We start from the raw sequence: 15748 nt of genomic DNA, 5'->3' as shown, positions 1-15748 counted from the left end.
AAAGAGAAAGGAGACAGCAAATATAATTGTGTCTATACTGTGGAACTTCAGGACATTGTCTACGGGATTGCCCTGTAAAACCACCCAAGAAAGTGGTAGGAGCTGCTGATAAACGCCATATGGAGTCTGACTCGGGAAACGACCACGTCCGCTTGCCGAGCTTGAAGAAGGATACTCAGACTGCGCACTTCATCATACCAATGGTCCTTATAGATCCAAGGCAGCCATCACATATGCACTCAGTAAGGGCATACATTGATAGCGGGGCCATAGGAAACTATGTGGACCATGAATTGGCTTCTAGGATGAATCTACCTCTTTGCAGAAAGACCACTTCGGATGTCATCAGCATAGTCGATGGAACTGAAATTGCCTCTGGGCCTGTAACTCATTCCACCGCAGAGATGACACAATTGGGTCAGGATGGGCATCGAGAGACTATTGTGTTTGATTTAATCAAAGCCCCGCAGTTCCAAATAATACTGGGGATACCTTGGTTGGAAACACATAATCCTTGTATTGATTGGCGAGAGAAGAGAATAACCTTCCTGGATTGTGCACATACTTCTTACCCGAAAAAACCCTTGAACAAAGGCCTGGCCACAGTCACTACTCCAGCCGTGCAGTTACCTCAGGAATATCAAGAATTCCAGGATGTTTTCCAAAAAGAACAGGCAAACACCTTACCACCTCACAGATCATACGATTGTCAAATCGATCTCATACCCGGTGCACAACCTCCATGTAGTACGATCTACGCCCTTACAGAACCTGAAAACCTTCACCTACGACAATACTTGGACCAATACCTTGCCAATGGCTTCATTCGTCCATCCAAGTCCCCTGCATCTTCAGCTTTGTTCTTCGTGCCAAAAAAGGAAGGTGACCTCAGAACGTGCATAGACTACCGTGCATTGAATCAGATCACGGTTAAGAACCGATACCCATTGCCTCTGATCCCCGAATTACTAGACCAAGTAAAGGACGCTTGCATCTACACTAAATTAGATCTCCGAGGGGCATATCATCTGGTACGTGTAAAGAAAGGCGACGAATGGAACACTGCTTTTCGCACTAAGTACAGGTTATTCGAATACCAGGTGATGCCCTTTGGGTTATGCAATGCACCAGCAGCCTTCCAGTATTTTATGAACAATGTCCTTCGTGAACTCATTGACGTCTGTGTTGTCGTATACATAGACAATATTCTAGTGTACTCCTTTTCAGAATCAGACCATGTGAAGCATGTTCATGCAGTCCTTGAGAAAGTATGCCAGCACAAGTTATATGCAAAATTGGAAAAATGCGTTTTTCATGCTACGGAAGTTGAATTCCTTGGATTTAACCTGACTCCAAAAGGAGTCCGAATGGACTCTCGAAAGGTGGACGCAATTCTCAAGTGGCCATCACCCAGTTCAGTTAAAGGAGTACAAAGCATGCTCGGATTTGCTAATTTCTACCGCAGATTCATTCCGAATTTCTCACATGTTGTACACCCTATCACAGCACTCTTGCGAAAAAAAAAAACGCTTCTTGTGGACCGAAGAAGCTGAAAATGCCTTCCAAGAGTTGAAAGCAAAATTCACGTCTGCACCTGTATTAAAGCATCCACGCCCTGAACTTCCATACATAGTTGAAACTGATGCATCCAGTTTAGCCATGGGAGCTGTCCTGTCCCAGAAGGATCCTGAAACTGGTCAACTTCACCCAGTAGCATTTTGGTCCAGAAAGTTCTCGGCACCCGAGTTAAACTATGCGGTTACCGATAAAGAGTTATTAGCCATCAAATCCGCCTTCAAGGCTTGGCGGCACTATCTTCTCGGTGCCAGGCATACCATTACTGTAATCACCGATCACCGGAACTTGCAGTATTTAAAAACAGCCAAGGCCCAATCGTCACGCCAACTTCGATGGGCATTGTTCTTTGCCGAGTTCGATTTTGTGATGACTTATCGACCAGGCTGTAAAAATGGCAAGGCAGACGCCTTATCCCGAATAGGATGGGAGAAGCATATGTGAACCCAGAACCGGTACCTATAATTTCAGAACTAAGAATTCTTGGCATAACTACTCTACAGACAGTAGAGGATATTCAGGTAAAGATGCAACAACTCTTCGATCCAACAGCCCTGCACGACTGGGTAAAGATAGGCCCGGATTACTCAGTCATCAATGACCTACCTTATTATCAAGGGCGACTATTTCTGCCACACAAGGAACTACAAGAACTAGTCATCTCCAATTATCATGACACCCAGGTATCGCAAAGACTGAAGCTAAAATTAAGAGACAATTCTGGTGGCCCACCTGGCGAAAAGACGTAAAGTAATTTGTAATGTCTTGTGGCATTTGCGCCCAAAACAAAAGTCAGAAGAAAAAACCAGCTGGACTTTTACAACCTTTGGATATTCCGCCTACACCATGGCACACCTTATCGTTAGACTTTATTACAGATCTACCTCCATGTAATGGATTTAACACCATTCTAGTTATTGTGGATCTTTTTTCCAAAATGGCCCACTTTATTACTTTAAAGGGATTACCTTCTGCTTCAATTCTGGCCAAGGAGTTCCTCGAAAACATTGTTCGAATACACGGATTTCCTTACGTATTGGTCTCTGACCGAGGTAGTCAATTCATTTCACATTTTTGGAAGAAATGTTGTCAATTGGCGCAAATCGACGTGAGGATATCAACCAGTCACCACCCCCAGACCGATGGTCAGACAGAGAGGACCAACCAGACTCTTGAACAGTACCAGCGTTATATGTTACATCAGACTGAAGGTAATTGGAAGGACATTCTATGGATTGCCGAATACGCATACAATAACTCTGTACATTCTGGAACTGGACAAAGCCCCTTTTATACCATATACGGGCACCATCCTCGAACCTCAGAACTTGACTCACCTCAGCACTTAGAAATGCTCGCAGTGAACCATCTGCACGCTACTATTACACAAGCCTTTAAGTAAGCAACTGAACATTTGAAACAAGCGGAAGAAAAATACAAGAAAAATGCTGATCAGCATAGAAGTGATGCTCCACAATACCAGATTGGAGATCAAGTTTGGTTGGCCACAAAACACATACCTCTAAAGGGAATGTGGACCTTTAACCCTAGACATTTGGGACCTTACTCTATTAAGGCCATTATCAACCCGGTGGCCGTCAAATTGGAATTACCTGCTAGTATGCGAATTCACCCCGTCTTCATGTGTCACTTCTGAAGCCAGTACAATCTGGAACAAGGCTAACCAAGCCCCCTGACCCCATCCTTGTAGACGGGGAACCCGAATTTGAAGTTAAAAGTATCCTGGACTCCAAAATGGTTGAGTCAAAACTTTTTTATTTAATCAACTGGAAAGGTTACGGACCACAAGAAGGGTCATGGGAACCTAGTGACCACGTTCATGCACCTTGGTTGGTGAGAAGATTCCACCGGAATTTCCCAGACAAACCAAGACCAAGGGGAAGAACGACTTTAGGAGGGGCCTTGGGGGGGAGTGCTGTTATGATGCCTAGCCCCGGGCATCCAGACCAAGTCCATCAACCCCGGAAGCAGGCATCATGTTACCCGGAGAAAGCCCAGCAACCCCTGTTAGGGGCTATATGGGTACACAGTCCTGGTGTCTATGGCGCCAGGCTCATATGTTAAAAATTACCTGATGCAGACCATGCTGCAAGAGATCCAAGCCCATGTGAGGTTTGGAAGGGACTACTTTACCTAGGGACTATTTTGTTACTCGGGTGTGGTTGTGGAGGAATACTTACCTGGGACTACTTTGGAGGCTATTTAAACCACGCCCGAAGAGCAGCACACGCTTTGCGTTATTCTGCATCCTGCAGCGTAACGCTCACCGTGCCTGCAGTCAGCATCCAGCCTCTTGCCACGCCCGCCTCGAGTCCATAGCGCCTAGAAAGAAGGGAAAGAAGAAGAAAGGTTAGAACAAGAACATTATTTGGTTTCTTACCTGATTCCGGATTCATCGCACCTTTGAACCAGAAACAGACTTTATTTTAAACACGTTGCATCGCCAGCAGCAGTGCCGCGCCATACTCACCGTTCCTCGCAGCATCTCTACGATCCGGCGCAGTCTCCATCATTATGTTGCCGCATTCCAGAACCTAAGGGGGACAAGAAAACAACAAGGTGAGCCGAGGGAACAAACAAGGACAATCTCTAGCCACCATATACTTACCTGATTTTACCGCCAGAGGTATTATTCACCAGCACGCCAAATCTTCTTACGCCGAACCTGTAAGAAAAGAGAAAGCAGCGAGTTAAACCTTGGCATCATTTAACGGACAGTGTGGGATAACATAGACTCTTACCTGAACGCTTTCAGCTGCCACAAGATGATCTTCTTTTGCGTCTAAGCTGCAAGATAAACAAAGGAATTGGACAAGAGTGATTATTCAGACATTTTTGAACTCTTAAGAACTATATACTTACGGTCCTTTGCCAGGAGGTCTGGAGCCAAGATTTGTCTAGAACTCTTCCAATATCCTCAAGCCAGTGAAGTAACTGGCCATCAACGCGCCCCTGTGTTCCTCGCAGGATGGAGAGCTCATCATTCAAAACTATAAGGTGAGCTTTGTGAACTGGAATATCAGAGGTGATAAATGGGGACACAGTGAGGGGCTATTACTCAAATCCATGGGAGGCTAAGTCCCTTTCTCCGCCTTTAGGAGACTACTTCTACGGGTCAAGCAGACGAAGCTAGGTGGGCCAGTCCAGTCAGTCATCTCTGCACTACGCATCACATTGGTGGAGACCGTGGCTGTCCAGTTCCGCTCGACACCCCTGTGGGAACCAGGTGAGCGTAACATTTACAGTATGTCCTAAATATTCTACTTCATCCACTCCAAATTTGCACTTGCTCTGCTCTACTTTCAAACCAACATCCTCTAACCTTTTCAACACATCTTTCAACCTGTTATCTTGTTCCTCATTTCCTTTTCCAAATACTATTATATCATCTTGATAAACAAAAATCCCACTCAAACCTTTAAGAACACGCATCAAAACCCTTTGGAATACAGCCGCCGCAGACGCTAGCCCAAACGGCATGCGTTTATATCTATACAGACCATGTGGCGTAATAAAAGCTGTAATGTCTCTACAATTCTCAGTAAGTGAAATTTGATGATAGGCTTTTGACAGATCCAATGTAGAAAATACATTTCATATATAATGGGAAGAGGAAAGGTATCCGTTATGACATTCTTGTTGACATCCCTCAAGGCCACACAAATCCTGAGTTTGCCATTTTTTTTCATTGCCACGACAATGGAGCTCACCCACTCAGAAGACTCAATTTTTTCTATGACACCTTCAGACTCCAACAATGTCAATTCTTGCTCGACTTTGTCAGCAATGGCAAATGGAACTGGTCTAGATTTCGGGTGTCTCACCGGCACAGCTCCCTTCTTGAGCCGAATCCTGTGTGCAAAAGTTTAAGTTAATTTGTCTGTACTGACCCTTCTTTTCTTCGTTGATGACTATCATTAACCAGCAGAATTTGTTCTTCAGTACATGGATCTAATCTGATTCTCAAACCAGCTTGGTCCCTCCCTCCTATAATGTTCACACCTTTCTCTCCCACGTACACTTTGAATTGGGCTCGTCTTTCTCTAAATTGAATGATACAAGAAAACCATCCAATCATTTTGATTCTAGACCCTTCAAACCCACCAGGATTTTTAATGTCTGATGAATTCAATTCACTCTTGAGGCCACGTATAATTAAGCTCTGCCATGTTTTTTTAGTAATAATTGTCCACGGTGAACAACTATCCACCTTCACTCTAAGTTTCCAATTGTCTAGAATCACCTCGGAACTTGGGCATTTAAATTCTCCTTCCGGAGGCTCATGTATAAAAATCACCCTTTCCTCTTCTGACTCCTCCTCTTCATCGAGGATGACAGAAGCTTTCTTCTTCTTTCTACATACAACTGCAAAATGAACTTTTATGCCGCAATTTCCACATTTCTGTCCCAATGCCGGGCATTGTTTTGCATTTGCATAATGTCCAATTCTGCCACAGTTATAACACCCGTTTCCTTCTCTTGGCTGGGCATTCTGAAATCTTTGATCGTATTGTGTACGAGGTTCGTTCTTTGACCAATTCCTTCCCCTACTTGAACTTCCTCTATATTCTAAGTTTTTCGCTTTATTGCTCTTTCCTGGAGTGGCTTCAGTCTTGTCTTTAGATCGCAGTGCATTTACTTGACCTTGTTCCTCTTGTTCCTGTACTACCTTGGTAGTGTGTTGTTGCATGCTCTGTACAGCTTCTTCTTTCTTGTCCTTCATCTCCTTGGAGCATAATTGACCATGCTCCACCCGCTTAGCAATAGCTATTGTCTCAGGTAGTGATGGATTGCCAACCATCCACAACCTTTCTTGAAGTATATTATCTTTTGAGTGAATAATTATCTGATCTCGTATTAATTCATCGAGAGTGATGCCATTTCCAAATGGACAGGTTCGCGATAAGACTCTCAATGCTGAAACATATTCTTCAATACTCTCGTTTTCTTTTTGCACTCTTGTGTAAAATGTATATCTATTTATAGCCACATTAGTTTCCGGAGCATAGTACTTGTCCAGTTGTCTTATGGCCCTGTCATGCTCGTCAGCATCTCCAGCTTCATCTCTCATCAATTCTGGAAGTTCTCTAAACTTCCTCCGACCTTCTAATCCAAGGGCATGCAACAAAAGCAGTTTCTTCTTCCGGGATGTGAGTTCTTCTTGATCCACAGCTTGAATATAATTCAACCAAAATTCCTTCCACTCCGACCAGACAACTGCTGGTTGTCCTGGAGTCAGTAAAAAACTTGCTGGAGGTTGAATACTTATGCCTTGCATTCTTGTAAACCAAAAGGCCTCTCCACAGTTGTGCAAGAGTAGAGATGAGGAGTCAAATGTCAATTGTCAACAAGAATTTGGAGTATTATGAAACTGTCTTGCGGTTGTTGAACAATTCAGAATCCAAATGGCATCTGGGCATATCTGGACTTAAACTTCTTAATAATCAAATGTGGGCATCCAGGCATGCCGAAAGTCAATCTCCATGTAGGGAGATTTATTTTTTTTAAGTACTGGGACGAGGATGAAGATGCCCAATCTTCATCCTCCCCAGACTTCCCGGTCTCACAACCTGCGCGATCACGTGACCGCTGGAGGGTCCTTTATTCTAATCACACGCCATACTACGCGCATATGCTTGGACGTCGTGAAGTGATGAGAAACTCACTCACCAGCAACGATCGATTTGATGAATGCATGCAATTCTCAAATTAACCGCTCGCCACAGACAATTGGCCAAAGCAGTTCCTGTATGCCCTGCACGAACAAATGCGGGGTTGCGCTCGTTCGGAGCTCCAGCTCTCTCCTTTAATGTTCAGCGTGGATTCTTGGGACGCCGGATCCTCATCGCCAAATGATATATACACGGACACCGCTTGGGGCGTGTAAAGAAGCTTTAATTACATTTATTCAGTACCGGCGTCCCGCACTGCAACCGCCTCCAACCAAGGCTCCTTCTCTCTCTCAACCGCCAGCTTCATACATAAACATTCTTAGGACGACGCAGGCGGGGAGCCAACATTCTATACAGAATAAAGAATACTACATTATCTTCCACATCTCACTGCTTGTGCACTTCCCTGATATAGCCTGTAGTGATCCGGGGGCCACCGCCATATAAATGTGCGGTCAGCGTCAGCGGTGCAAGAGGTGCAAGCAGGTCTGATGAATAGATACAACACGGGTGAGCAACCATCTCCACAGGGGGCCTACGTTTACTAGGAGACCACTCTGCGGCTCTGCTCCCTGAGGCTAAATAGTAACTGTCTGCCATCTTGAGAATTCCTTTGACATCCTCTCCGGGTCGGCTGACTCCCATGAAGGCCGCTGGGTCCTCCATCTGGATTCCTGACACTGAATGGTTTCTGGCTTCTTCTCAACACCCACCGGCTCCAAGATCTTCTGGTGTGAGCAGGGCCCAGGGCATTCCCAGAGCAGGTGGTGGTGATCCCGCGCTCCCATGGTCCAACCCCACCCATCCCCTGGCCCCCCATGTGACTTTATCATAGCACGGATCAACCTTGTAGGCAAGGATGGGCATTGGATCATCCCAGTGCCCTGATTTGCCTATCAAGTCTGTGGGTGTGTGGGTCCATATATATTTCTGGTGGCTGGGTCGTGTATTAGAATCCTGTAATTTTTGGGGTACGGAGGTAGAATGTGCTTGGTTTGTAGATATGGACACAGGTTGTTTGTGTGTTGGTTGTTACATCCAGCTGGTGTGCCCCTTTTGTTCTGTTGATAATCTGCAGCTCTCTTTGTCAGAGGATGGCAAGCGCTGGGCCGTAGCAGCATTGTGGCAGGCGACATCATGGCTCTATTGCTTAAGGATCATTCAGCTAAGATGATTGGCCCTCCCTACCTACTCACCATTGTATGTGTTGAAAATGGTGTGGGCCATCGGTTGACCGGGAACTTTTTTTGTTCATTCAGGTATTTCAAAGGCGCATGAATGGCAAAACCAACTTCTGGAGGAACTGGCAGGACTACGCTTTGGGATTTGGTAACCTAACACAGGAGTTCTGGCTGGGTAGGTGGCTGGAGAGTTGAGATATGCTCTATTAGTTAAGTTGGGATGTGAGGTAATGTTTAAGTAAAGATGTGGTCTGGTTTCAAACTTGGTTAAGATGCATGAATGTGTGTGTGTGTGTGTGTGTGTGTGGGGGGGGGTGAGGGTGTTAGGTGTAGGTGAGTGTTAAGTGCAGGTGTGTGGCAGTTGATGTAATGTGTGGGCCTCATTAGGAGGACGGCGGTAACGCCGCCATCCTCGTAACAGAAAATCCGCTGCCTGACTTCCCGGTGCCATCGGGACATTACAAGTCCCGGCTGAGCAGGAAGTCAGGCGGCGGAGTTGGTGAATCCCCATTCCTGTGGCGTCCCGGAGGACTCCATGGGAATGGGTTCAGGGAAGCACCGGCACTGTTGTTAACGGTGCCGGTGCTTCCGTGACAACTCTGTGGGCGGGTGCCGTTGCGCCCGGCAGATCAGACCTGCTCGGCGTAGTGGCCCCCGCCTGTAGAGTTGGAATGTGGCAGTCCGGACTGCCACTCTCACAATGAGGGCCTGTGTCTTCTTACTAGTCTCCTCATTTCCCTAAGATCTGACTAAGACATGACTGACTCTCTCTGCTTTGACTTCTCAGGTAATGAGAACCTTCACAAAATTACATCTCAAGGGGTGTACGAGCTGAGAGTGGACCTGCGCACCAAGAATGAGTCTGCCTACGCTATCTATGACAGCTTCCGCGTGGACACACAAGCCAGCTACTACCGGCTGCGCCTTGGAAAGTACAGTGGTACTGCTGGTAAGAGACAGCAGTGCAGCATGGGAAGGGTGGCCAGGAGAATTATCTAGCAACTAGGATGGAGAAGAACGGGTTGGTCTTTTGGGCAAGTAAGAAGAAGCCCCCTAAAGGTATAAAGATGAACTGCAGCGAATGTATCCTGTGATAGCAGAATGTGGAAGGAACGCTGCCACCATTTACGTTTTTGGGGTGGGGGGGTCAATATTCTTAGGTAATCAGTGTAGATGAAAGAATGTATGAGGCCTAATTCCTCCCAGTCACCTGCAGGGATCCAGAGAGGACAGACATCTAAATTAGGATGAATAGTCAGTCACCTAGCGTGGTAGCCTGGAAGTGCCCCCAGTTTTCCTGTAGATGGCTTTCTTCCCCTTCTAAGATCTGACACATGCCATTTCTTCCTCCGCTAGGAGACTCCCTGAGCTACCATAACAACATGATCTTCTCCACACGAGACAGAGACCGCAACAAGCACATAATGCCCTGCGCCATCTCATACCGAGGGGCCTGGTGGTACAAGAACTGCCACTATGTCAACCTGAACGGGCTCTATGGAAACAACAAGGACCATCAGGTGAGCAAGGTGCAGGGTACAGTCTTATCTGTCACAAGAAGGACCAACAGGTGAGGATGGGGCTGGTTACACAGCCTTGTTTGTCATAACAGGGATCACCCAGGTGAGGATGGGGCAGGGTACACAGCCTGGTCATAACAGGGACCACCCATGTGAGGATGGGGTGGGTACACAGCCTTGTCTGTCATAAAAAGGGCAAAACGGTCAGCATGGTGCTGGGTACAAATACTTATCCTGTCTTAACAGGGACCACCCAGGTGAGGATGGTATAACAGCGACCACTCAGGTGAGGCTGGGGCTGGGTACACAGCCTGGTCTGTCATAACAGGGACCACCGAGGTGAGGATGGGGTTGGGTGCACAGCCATGTCTGTCATAAAAAGGTCAGCATGGTGCTGGGTACAAATACTTATCCTGTCTTAACAGGGACCACCCAGGTGAGGATGGGGCTGGGTACACAGCCTGGTCTGCAATAACAGAGAACACCCAGGTGAGGATAGGGCTGGGTACACAGCCTGGTCTGTAATAACAGTGACCACCCAGGTGAGGATGGGGCTGGGTACAAAACCTGGTCTGTCATAATGGGGACCACCCAGGTGAGGATGGGGCTGGGTACACAGCCTGGTCTGTAATAACAGGGAACACCAGGTGAGGATAGGGCTGGGTACACAGCCTGGTCTGTAATAACAGTGACCACCCAGGTGAGGATGGGGCTGGGTACAAAACCTGGTCTGTCATAATGGGGACCACCCAGGTGTGGATGGGGCTGGGTACACAGCCTGGTCTGTCGTAATGGGGACCACCCAGGTGTGGATAGGGCTGGGTACACAGCCTGGTCTGTCACAAAAGGGACCACCCAGGTGAGGATGGGGCTGGGTACACAGCCTGGTGTGTAATAACAGGGACCACCCAGGTGTGGATAGGGCTGGGTACACAGCCTGGTCTGTAATAACAGTGACCACCCAGGTGAGGATGGGGCTGGGTACACAGCCTGGTCTGTAATAACAGGAAGCACCCAGGTGAGGATGGGGCTGGGTACAAAACCTGGTCTGTCATAATGGGGACCACCCAGGTGTGGATGGGGCTGGGTACCCAGCCTGGTCTGTCATAATGGGGACCACCCAGGTGTGGATAGGGCTGGGTACACAGCCTGGCCTGTCACAACAGGGACCACCCAGATGAGGATGGGGCTGGGTGGTCAGCTCGGTCGACAGGACAGGGAACAACAGAGGCTTGTGCAGGGGAAACAGACTAGTCTTTCATAACAAGTATGGACAGGTTAGGTTAGTGCTGGATGCACAGCTCGATACTACATGACATGGCCCGGGAAGCAGGCGTAGTCCTGGGTGCACAGCCCGTTACGACATGACTACGGCCGGGAAGCAGGGGTGGTCCTGGGTGCGCAGCTCGTTACGACATGACTAGGGCCGGGAAGCAGGGGTGGTCCTGGGTGCGCAGCTCGTTACGACATGACTAGGGTCGGGAAACAGGGGTGGTCCTGGGTGCGCTGCTCGTTACGACATGACTAGGGCCGGGAAGCAGGGGTGGTCCTGGGTGCGCAGCTCGTTACGACATGACTAGGGCCGGGAAGCAGGGGTGGTCCTGGGTGCGCAGCTCGTTACGACATGACTAGGGCCGGGAAGCAGGGGTGGTCCTGGGTGCGCAGCTCGTTACGACATGACTAGGGCCGGGAAGCAGGGGTGGTCCTGGGTGCGCAGCTCGTTACGACATGACTAGGGCCGGGAAGCAGGGGTGGTCCTGGGTGTGCAGCTCAGTCCGAAAGAGCAAGGACTTCACAGATGTGGTGCTGTTGTGTGTACAGCTCTGTCTTACAGGACAAGGGCTGACTGGTAAAGACCTTGGTGTGATATAACGTCCTCGTCAGAAAAGGATAGAAATATATATTTTCTACCTTTAATGTGTAGTTCTCCAGTTTTTATATCCGTGTATCCTTCATAGATTACAGGGATTAAGTGAATATTTGTCAGGGCTGCAAGGGAGACCAGTGCCCCCAGAGTTGGAGATAGAATGATATGCAAGAGACAGGACACAAACGAGTCCTGCAGACACGAAAGGATAAGTTATAACCAGAGACTAGCAGCAACGGCAGCGAATAGAAAGCACATCTAAGAAAAATACATTTGGTTCCCACTGAAGAGCCGACACAGAATAGTCACAGAACCTCCCACTGGCCCTCATTACGACCCTGGCGGAGTGGGTTACCGCCAGCGGTAATCGTGGCGGACCCGTCCGCCCTACTACGAGTTCCCGTAGCGCCATGGAGCCTTTCTCCGCCTGGTTTTACCGGGCGGAGAAATCCATGGCGCTAAGGGACCTCGTTGTTAATTACGCCACCGTACTTTACGGTGGCGTAATTAACGCCTTCCCCACTCCCATTATACCCTATGGGGCAAGAATGGGAATGGGGAAGGGCAAAATGGGGATTGGGGATTTACCGCTCCGCCAAGGTCGGCATGGGGTGGAAAATCCGCCAACCCCCATGGCGCTATCGGCAGCTTTCCGCCGTGCTCCGCGGTGCATTTAGCACCGCGAATTCCGCCAGGGTCGTAATGAGGGCCACTGTGTCAAGGGAAACTCGAGCCTTGTGAGCAGGTTGCTATTACAGTGCTTCACTCTGAACGAGCAGCAACACAACAGTGACTGCCTCCTGAAACAGGAACCAGCACACAAATCTCACACAAGGGCCAATACTGAGATGCAACCAAGGAAAGGGACAGAGATTGCCTGCTGGAACTCCTCAGCAATCAAACTCTAGACAAAGGAATTACACAAGCACCAGTGGGGGGCCAGAAACCTAACAAAAAACATCACAGAAATATCCAGGGAAAAATAGGAAGTCAAAGTAAAAAAGGCTCACGACAGAGATTATGGAGCAAGTGTATAAGCTACAGGACTACCAAAAGGTGCATGGTGGGGTATGTAGTGTGTCCAATCCAACAGGGAAGTTCCAATGCCTTGCAAAGAGAATGTAAAGCCAGAAATAGGAATGTTTATAGTAGGATGATGAATTGTGAGTGCCAGTTCGTCCAAACGGCTCCCTTGGTGTTTGAGTGGCACGGCTGTGACACCATTCCCTGTAGTCGCACTGGGAATCATTCAGCAAAGGCATGATGTACAGTAACAGGAGACCTCTAGAAAGAGACCAGGTTCAGTCGGGCGTGTTTCCTATTAATGCTTGGCTAGTGTGTCACACAGCTTGGTCCGTCATAGTGAGGGTGGTGGTTGGTGCAAAGCATGGGTTAACATGAAACATTTGTATTCATAACTAAGTATTTTACCCTTGAGTTGTGCATTTGTGACACCTGTTTATTTGCCTCTTCTCCCTTTCTTCATTGCTTTGTTCACTCTATCCTTTTTGCTGCCCCTCCTTTCTCTGAACATCACTCCATTCCCCCTTATACACCCCCTCCTCCTCTGCCTCCTTTGTTTCCAATTCACTGTCCCTTCTCATTCCTCTATCCCTCCCCCATTCTCTCTCTCCTTACACGTTTCCACATGGTTTTCTCTCACTTCTTTACCTCACTCTCACATTTGCTCCTTCCTTCTATTGCATCTTGCTTTCACTACATTATTGACTTTCTTCTTTGGTTCCTTCTCGTGCTACCCCCCCTCCCCTTTTTTGATCTAAATTCCCTCTGGCATTCCTCCATTTATTCCCTGCCCCTCTCTCTGCCCCCCACAGGGTGTCAACTGGTATGACTGGAAGGGTTTTGAGTTCTCCATCCCATTCACGGAGATGAAAATGAGGCCGAAGAACTCCCTGGCCCTGCGGAGGATCTGAACCTCTCCTTGCCGGCAGAACCTACAACAGAAAATTAAATAAATATAGAGCTATAGGGCGAGAGAGCCCCAGGAACCCCCCGTGTGGAGGAAGGTTATTCGAGTGAAGAGGTTGACGTCAGACTTAATCTCTCCACCTGCAAAGAACTCCTGTCTAAGGCTCAACTGCCTGATCCAAGCTGGGGGGGGATAATGGGACTGTGAACTGGTCTCTGATGCATACCCTACAGATGAGGGATTTGGGACAACCACCCTCTGTGTGGGTAAAGTGAAGTGTGGAAAGAATGGGTGAAATCAGAAAGAAGTGAGGTTACCTGCTTCGCCCCTCAGTTCACAAGCTAAGACAGTCTTATTACGGAAAACCCAAGATCCAGACTGCTCTTTCTTATTGTACATTTGTTGCTATGATACCATGTCTGATATTGTAAATGTTTCTATATTGTAAACCATAGTCCACCTTGTTTTGTGTTCCTCTGGTGCAATAAACCCGCCTCATCAGAGATCAGAAAACAGACCTGGCTTGTGAGTATTTCTTTTCAGGTTCTCGCCTTACACCGATGTTACTCTAGCAAGGAGCTGCCCCTATCCTGACTTCTTGGGGGTGCATCCACTCTTTTCATATTGGGGTCCTTTACCCAATCAAATCTCAATGCATGGACGGTGCATTCAGTCGTAACCTTGCTCCTTAGTGATTTGCGGGTCAACACTTGCAGCACAACCCTTGGAAGATCACACAGACATACACACAAACATAACTGCTTGGATGTGTGATGACAAGAGACTGTGTGTAGAGTCACAGGGAGATACCACAGAAGACTCAATGGCCAGAAATTGTTCAACTCCATCATGTTCTTTTTTGTTTTTCTTTGAGCAGGAAGGGGTGGTGGAAGTTCTGTTGGATGTAGAACACCCTCAAAAGAAATATTCAAAGGCAACAAAGGGAGGAATGAGCTATACAGGAAGTTAAGCAGGTACAGTGATGGGCCTGATCTCAGAGGGCCTGGTGGTGTCCTGTGTCCAATCAATGTCCAGTCCCTGTGTTAAATCACCAGTTCCTGGGGCATCAGTGCCCTGGCAAGTTATCTTATGTTGTGATAAGTGTCTTTTATAAATCACCAATCCCCATCCTACTGGTCTTAAAAGTGCCGAGACCTTGTCTGAATAATAGGGTGGGAGTGGCGCGGCTGGAGATACCCAGAGCGTAGTCTAGAGAAGGGAAGAGTAGTAAGGATACAAGAAGCCCTGGAGACAAGAGTGATGAAGTGGCAAGATACACTGAGACTCAAGGAGATGAGCATGATGGCTTTTAGACCCAGGATTATCTGTACATCGTGTCACTGGAATAGCAATTCTGGAACAGCCAGGCCTAAAAGCCAAGAATATGCAGTGTAACAAGGTGAATGTAGCTGGAGAATGAAATGGTAAGGTGGGGCGCTATGGTACGGTCAACACATTTCCGGATATTTTACAGGCCTGGAACTCTTAAGTGTGAGAAGATCTCGAGATCAGAAACCCTTCTTCCGTGTACTGGTTGGAGTGTGTCTGAGCAGGACTTTGCCCGGAAGCTCGGTCCACTGCAGCCAGTCTGCAAGCCCATAGCAGACACGGCTCTGGGAGAAAGAGTCTGTACGGCTGCCTCCATTGCTGGTTGCCGGCTCATTGCCGATTGAGGTTCTAGATCTCGACATGGAGCCCTGGGCCCCCTTCTTTCCAGAACAGGCTACAAATGGAATAACCTGCGTGGAGAGTGCAGTTAAGGACTGGAAACGATGAGTTAAGTGAATGCAATGGAAACTGGCCATGACGTGGGGCCTAATGGAAATTAGAATGTGCGTGCAAAGGTTGCATAATGTAAATTAGCAATGATGTGCTAAGTGGGTATGTTGGAAAGAGCCATGACGTGGCAACGGGGCATAATAGAAGCTAACAATGATCTACTAAGGATGCACAAGGTAATTTGATAACTCGCCATTATATGA

The 15748-nt window shown here is 47.8% G+C and overlaps 1 protein-coding gene across 16 annotated transcripts in view; it reads left to right on the top strand.

Moving 5' to 3' along the window:
• The window catches only part of TNXB (tenascin XB), a 687232-nt gene extending 672951 nt beyond the window's left edge, over positions 1-14281 (top strand). For all 16 annotated transcript variants that reach the window (XM_069634959.1, XM_069634963.1, XM_069634962.1 and 13 more), the window contains 4 exons: positions 8528-8624; positions 9237-9398; positions 9806-9969; positions 13672-14281. In XM_069634959.1, the coding sequence (XP_069491060.1) occupies positions 8528-8624; positions 9237-9398; positions 9806-9969; positions 13672-13770 (522 nt within the window). In that variant the 3' untranslated portion in view covers positions 13771-14281. The remainder of the gene's footprint in view (positions 1-8527; positions 8625-9236; positions 9399-9805; positions 9970-13671) is intronic.
• The last annotated feature ends 1467 nt before the right edge of the window (positions 14282-15748 follow it).

Source organism: Ambystoma mexicanum, chromosome 13, assembly GCF_040938575.1.
Source record: "Ambystoma mexicanum isolate Mex_15411 chromosome 13, UKY_AmexF1_1, whole genome shotgun sequence".
Classification (NCBI taxonomy): domain Eukaryota; kingdom Metazoa; phylum Chordata; class Amphibia; order Caudata; family Ambystomatidae; genus Ambystoma; species Ambystoma mexicanum.
Note: the sequence above shows the minus strand (reverse complement) of the source record. Positions and strands in the feature narration are given on the sequence as shown.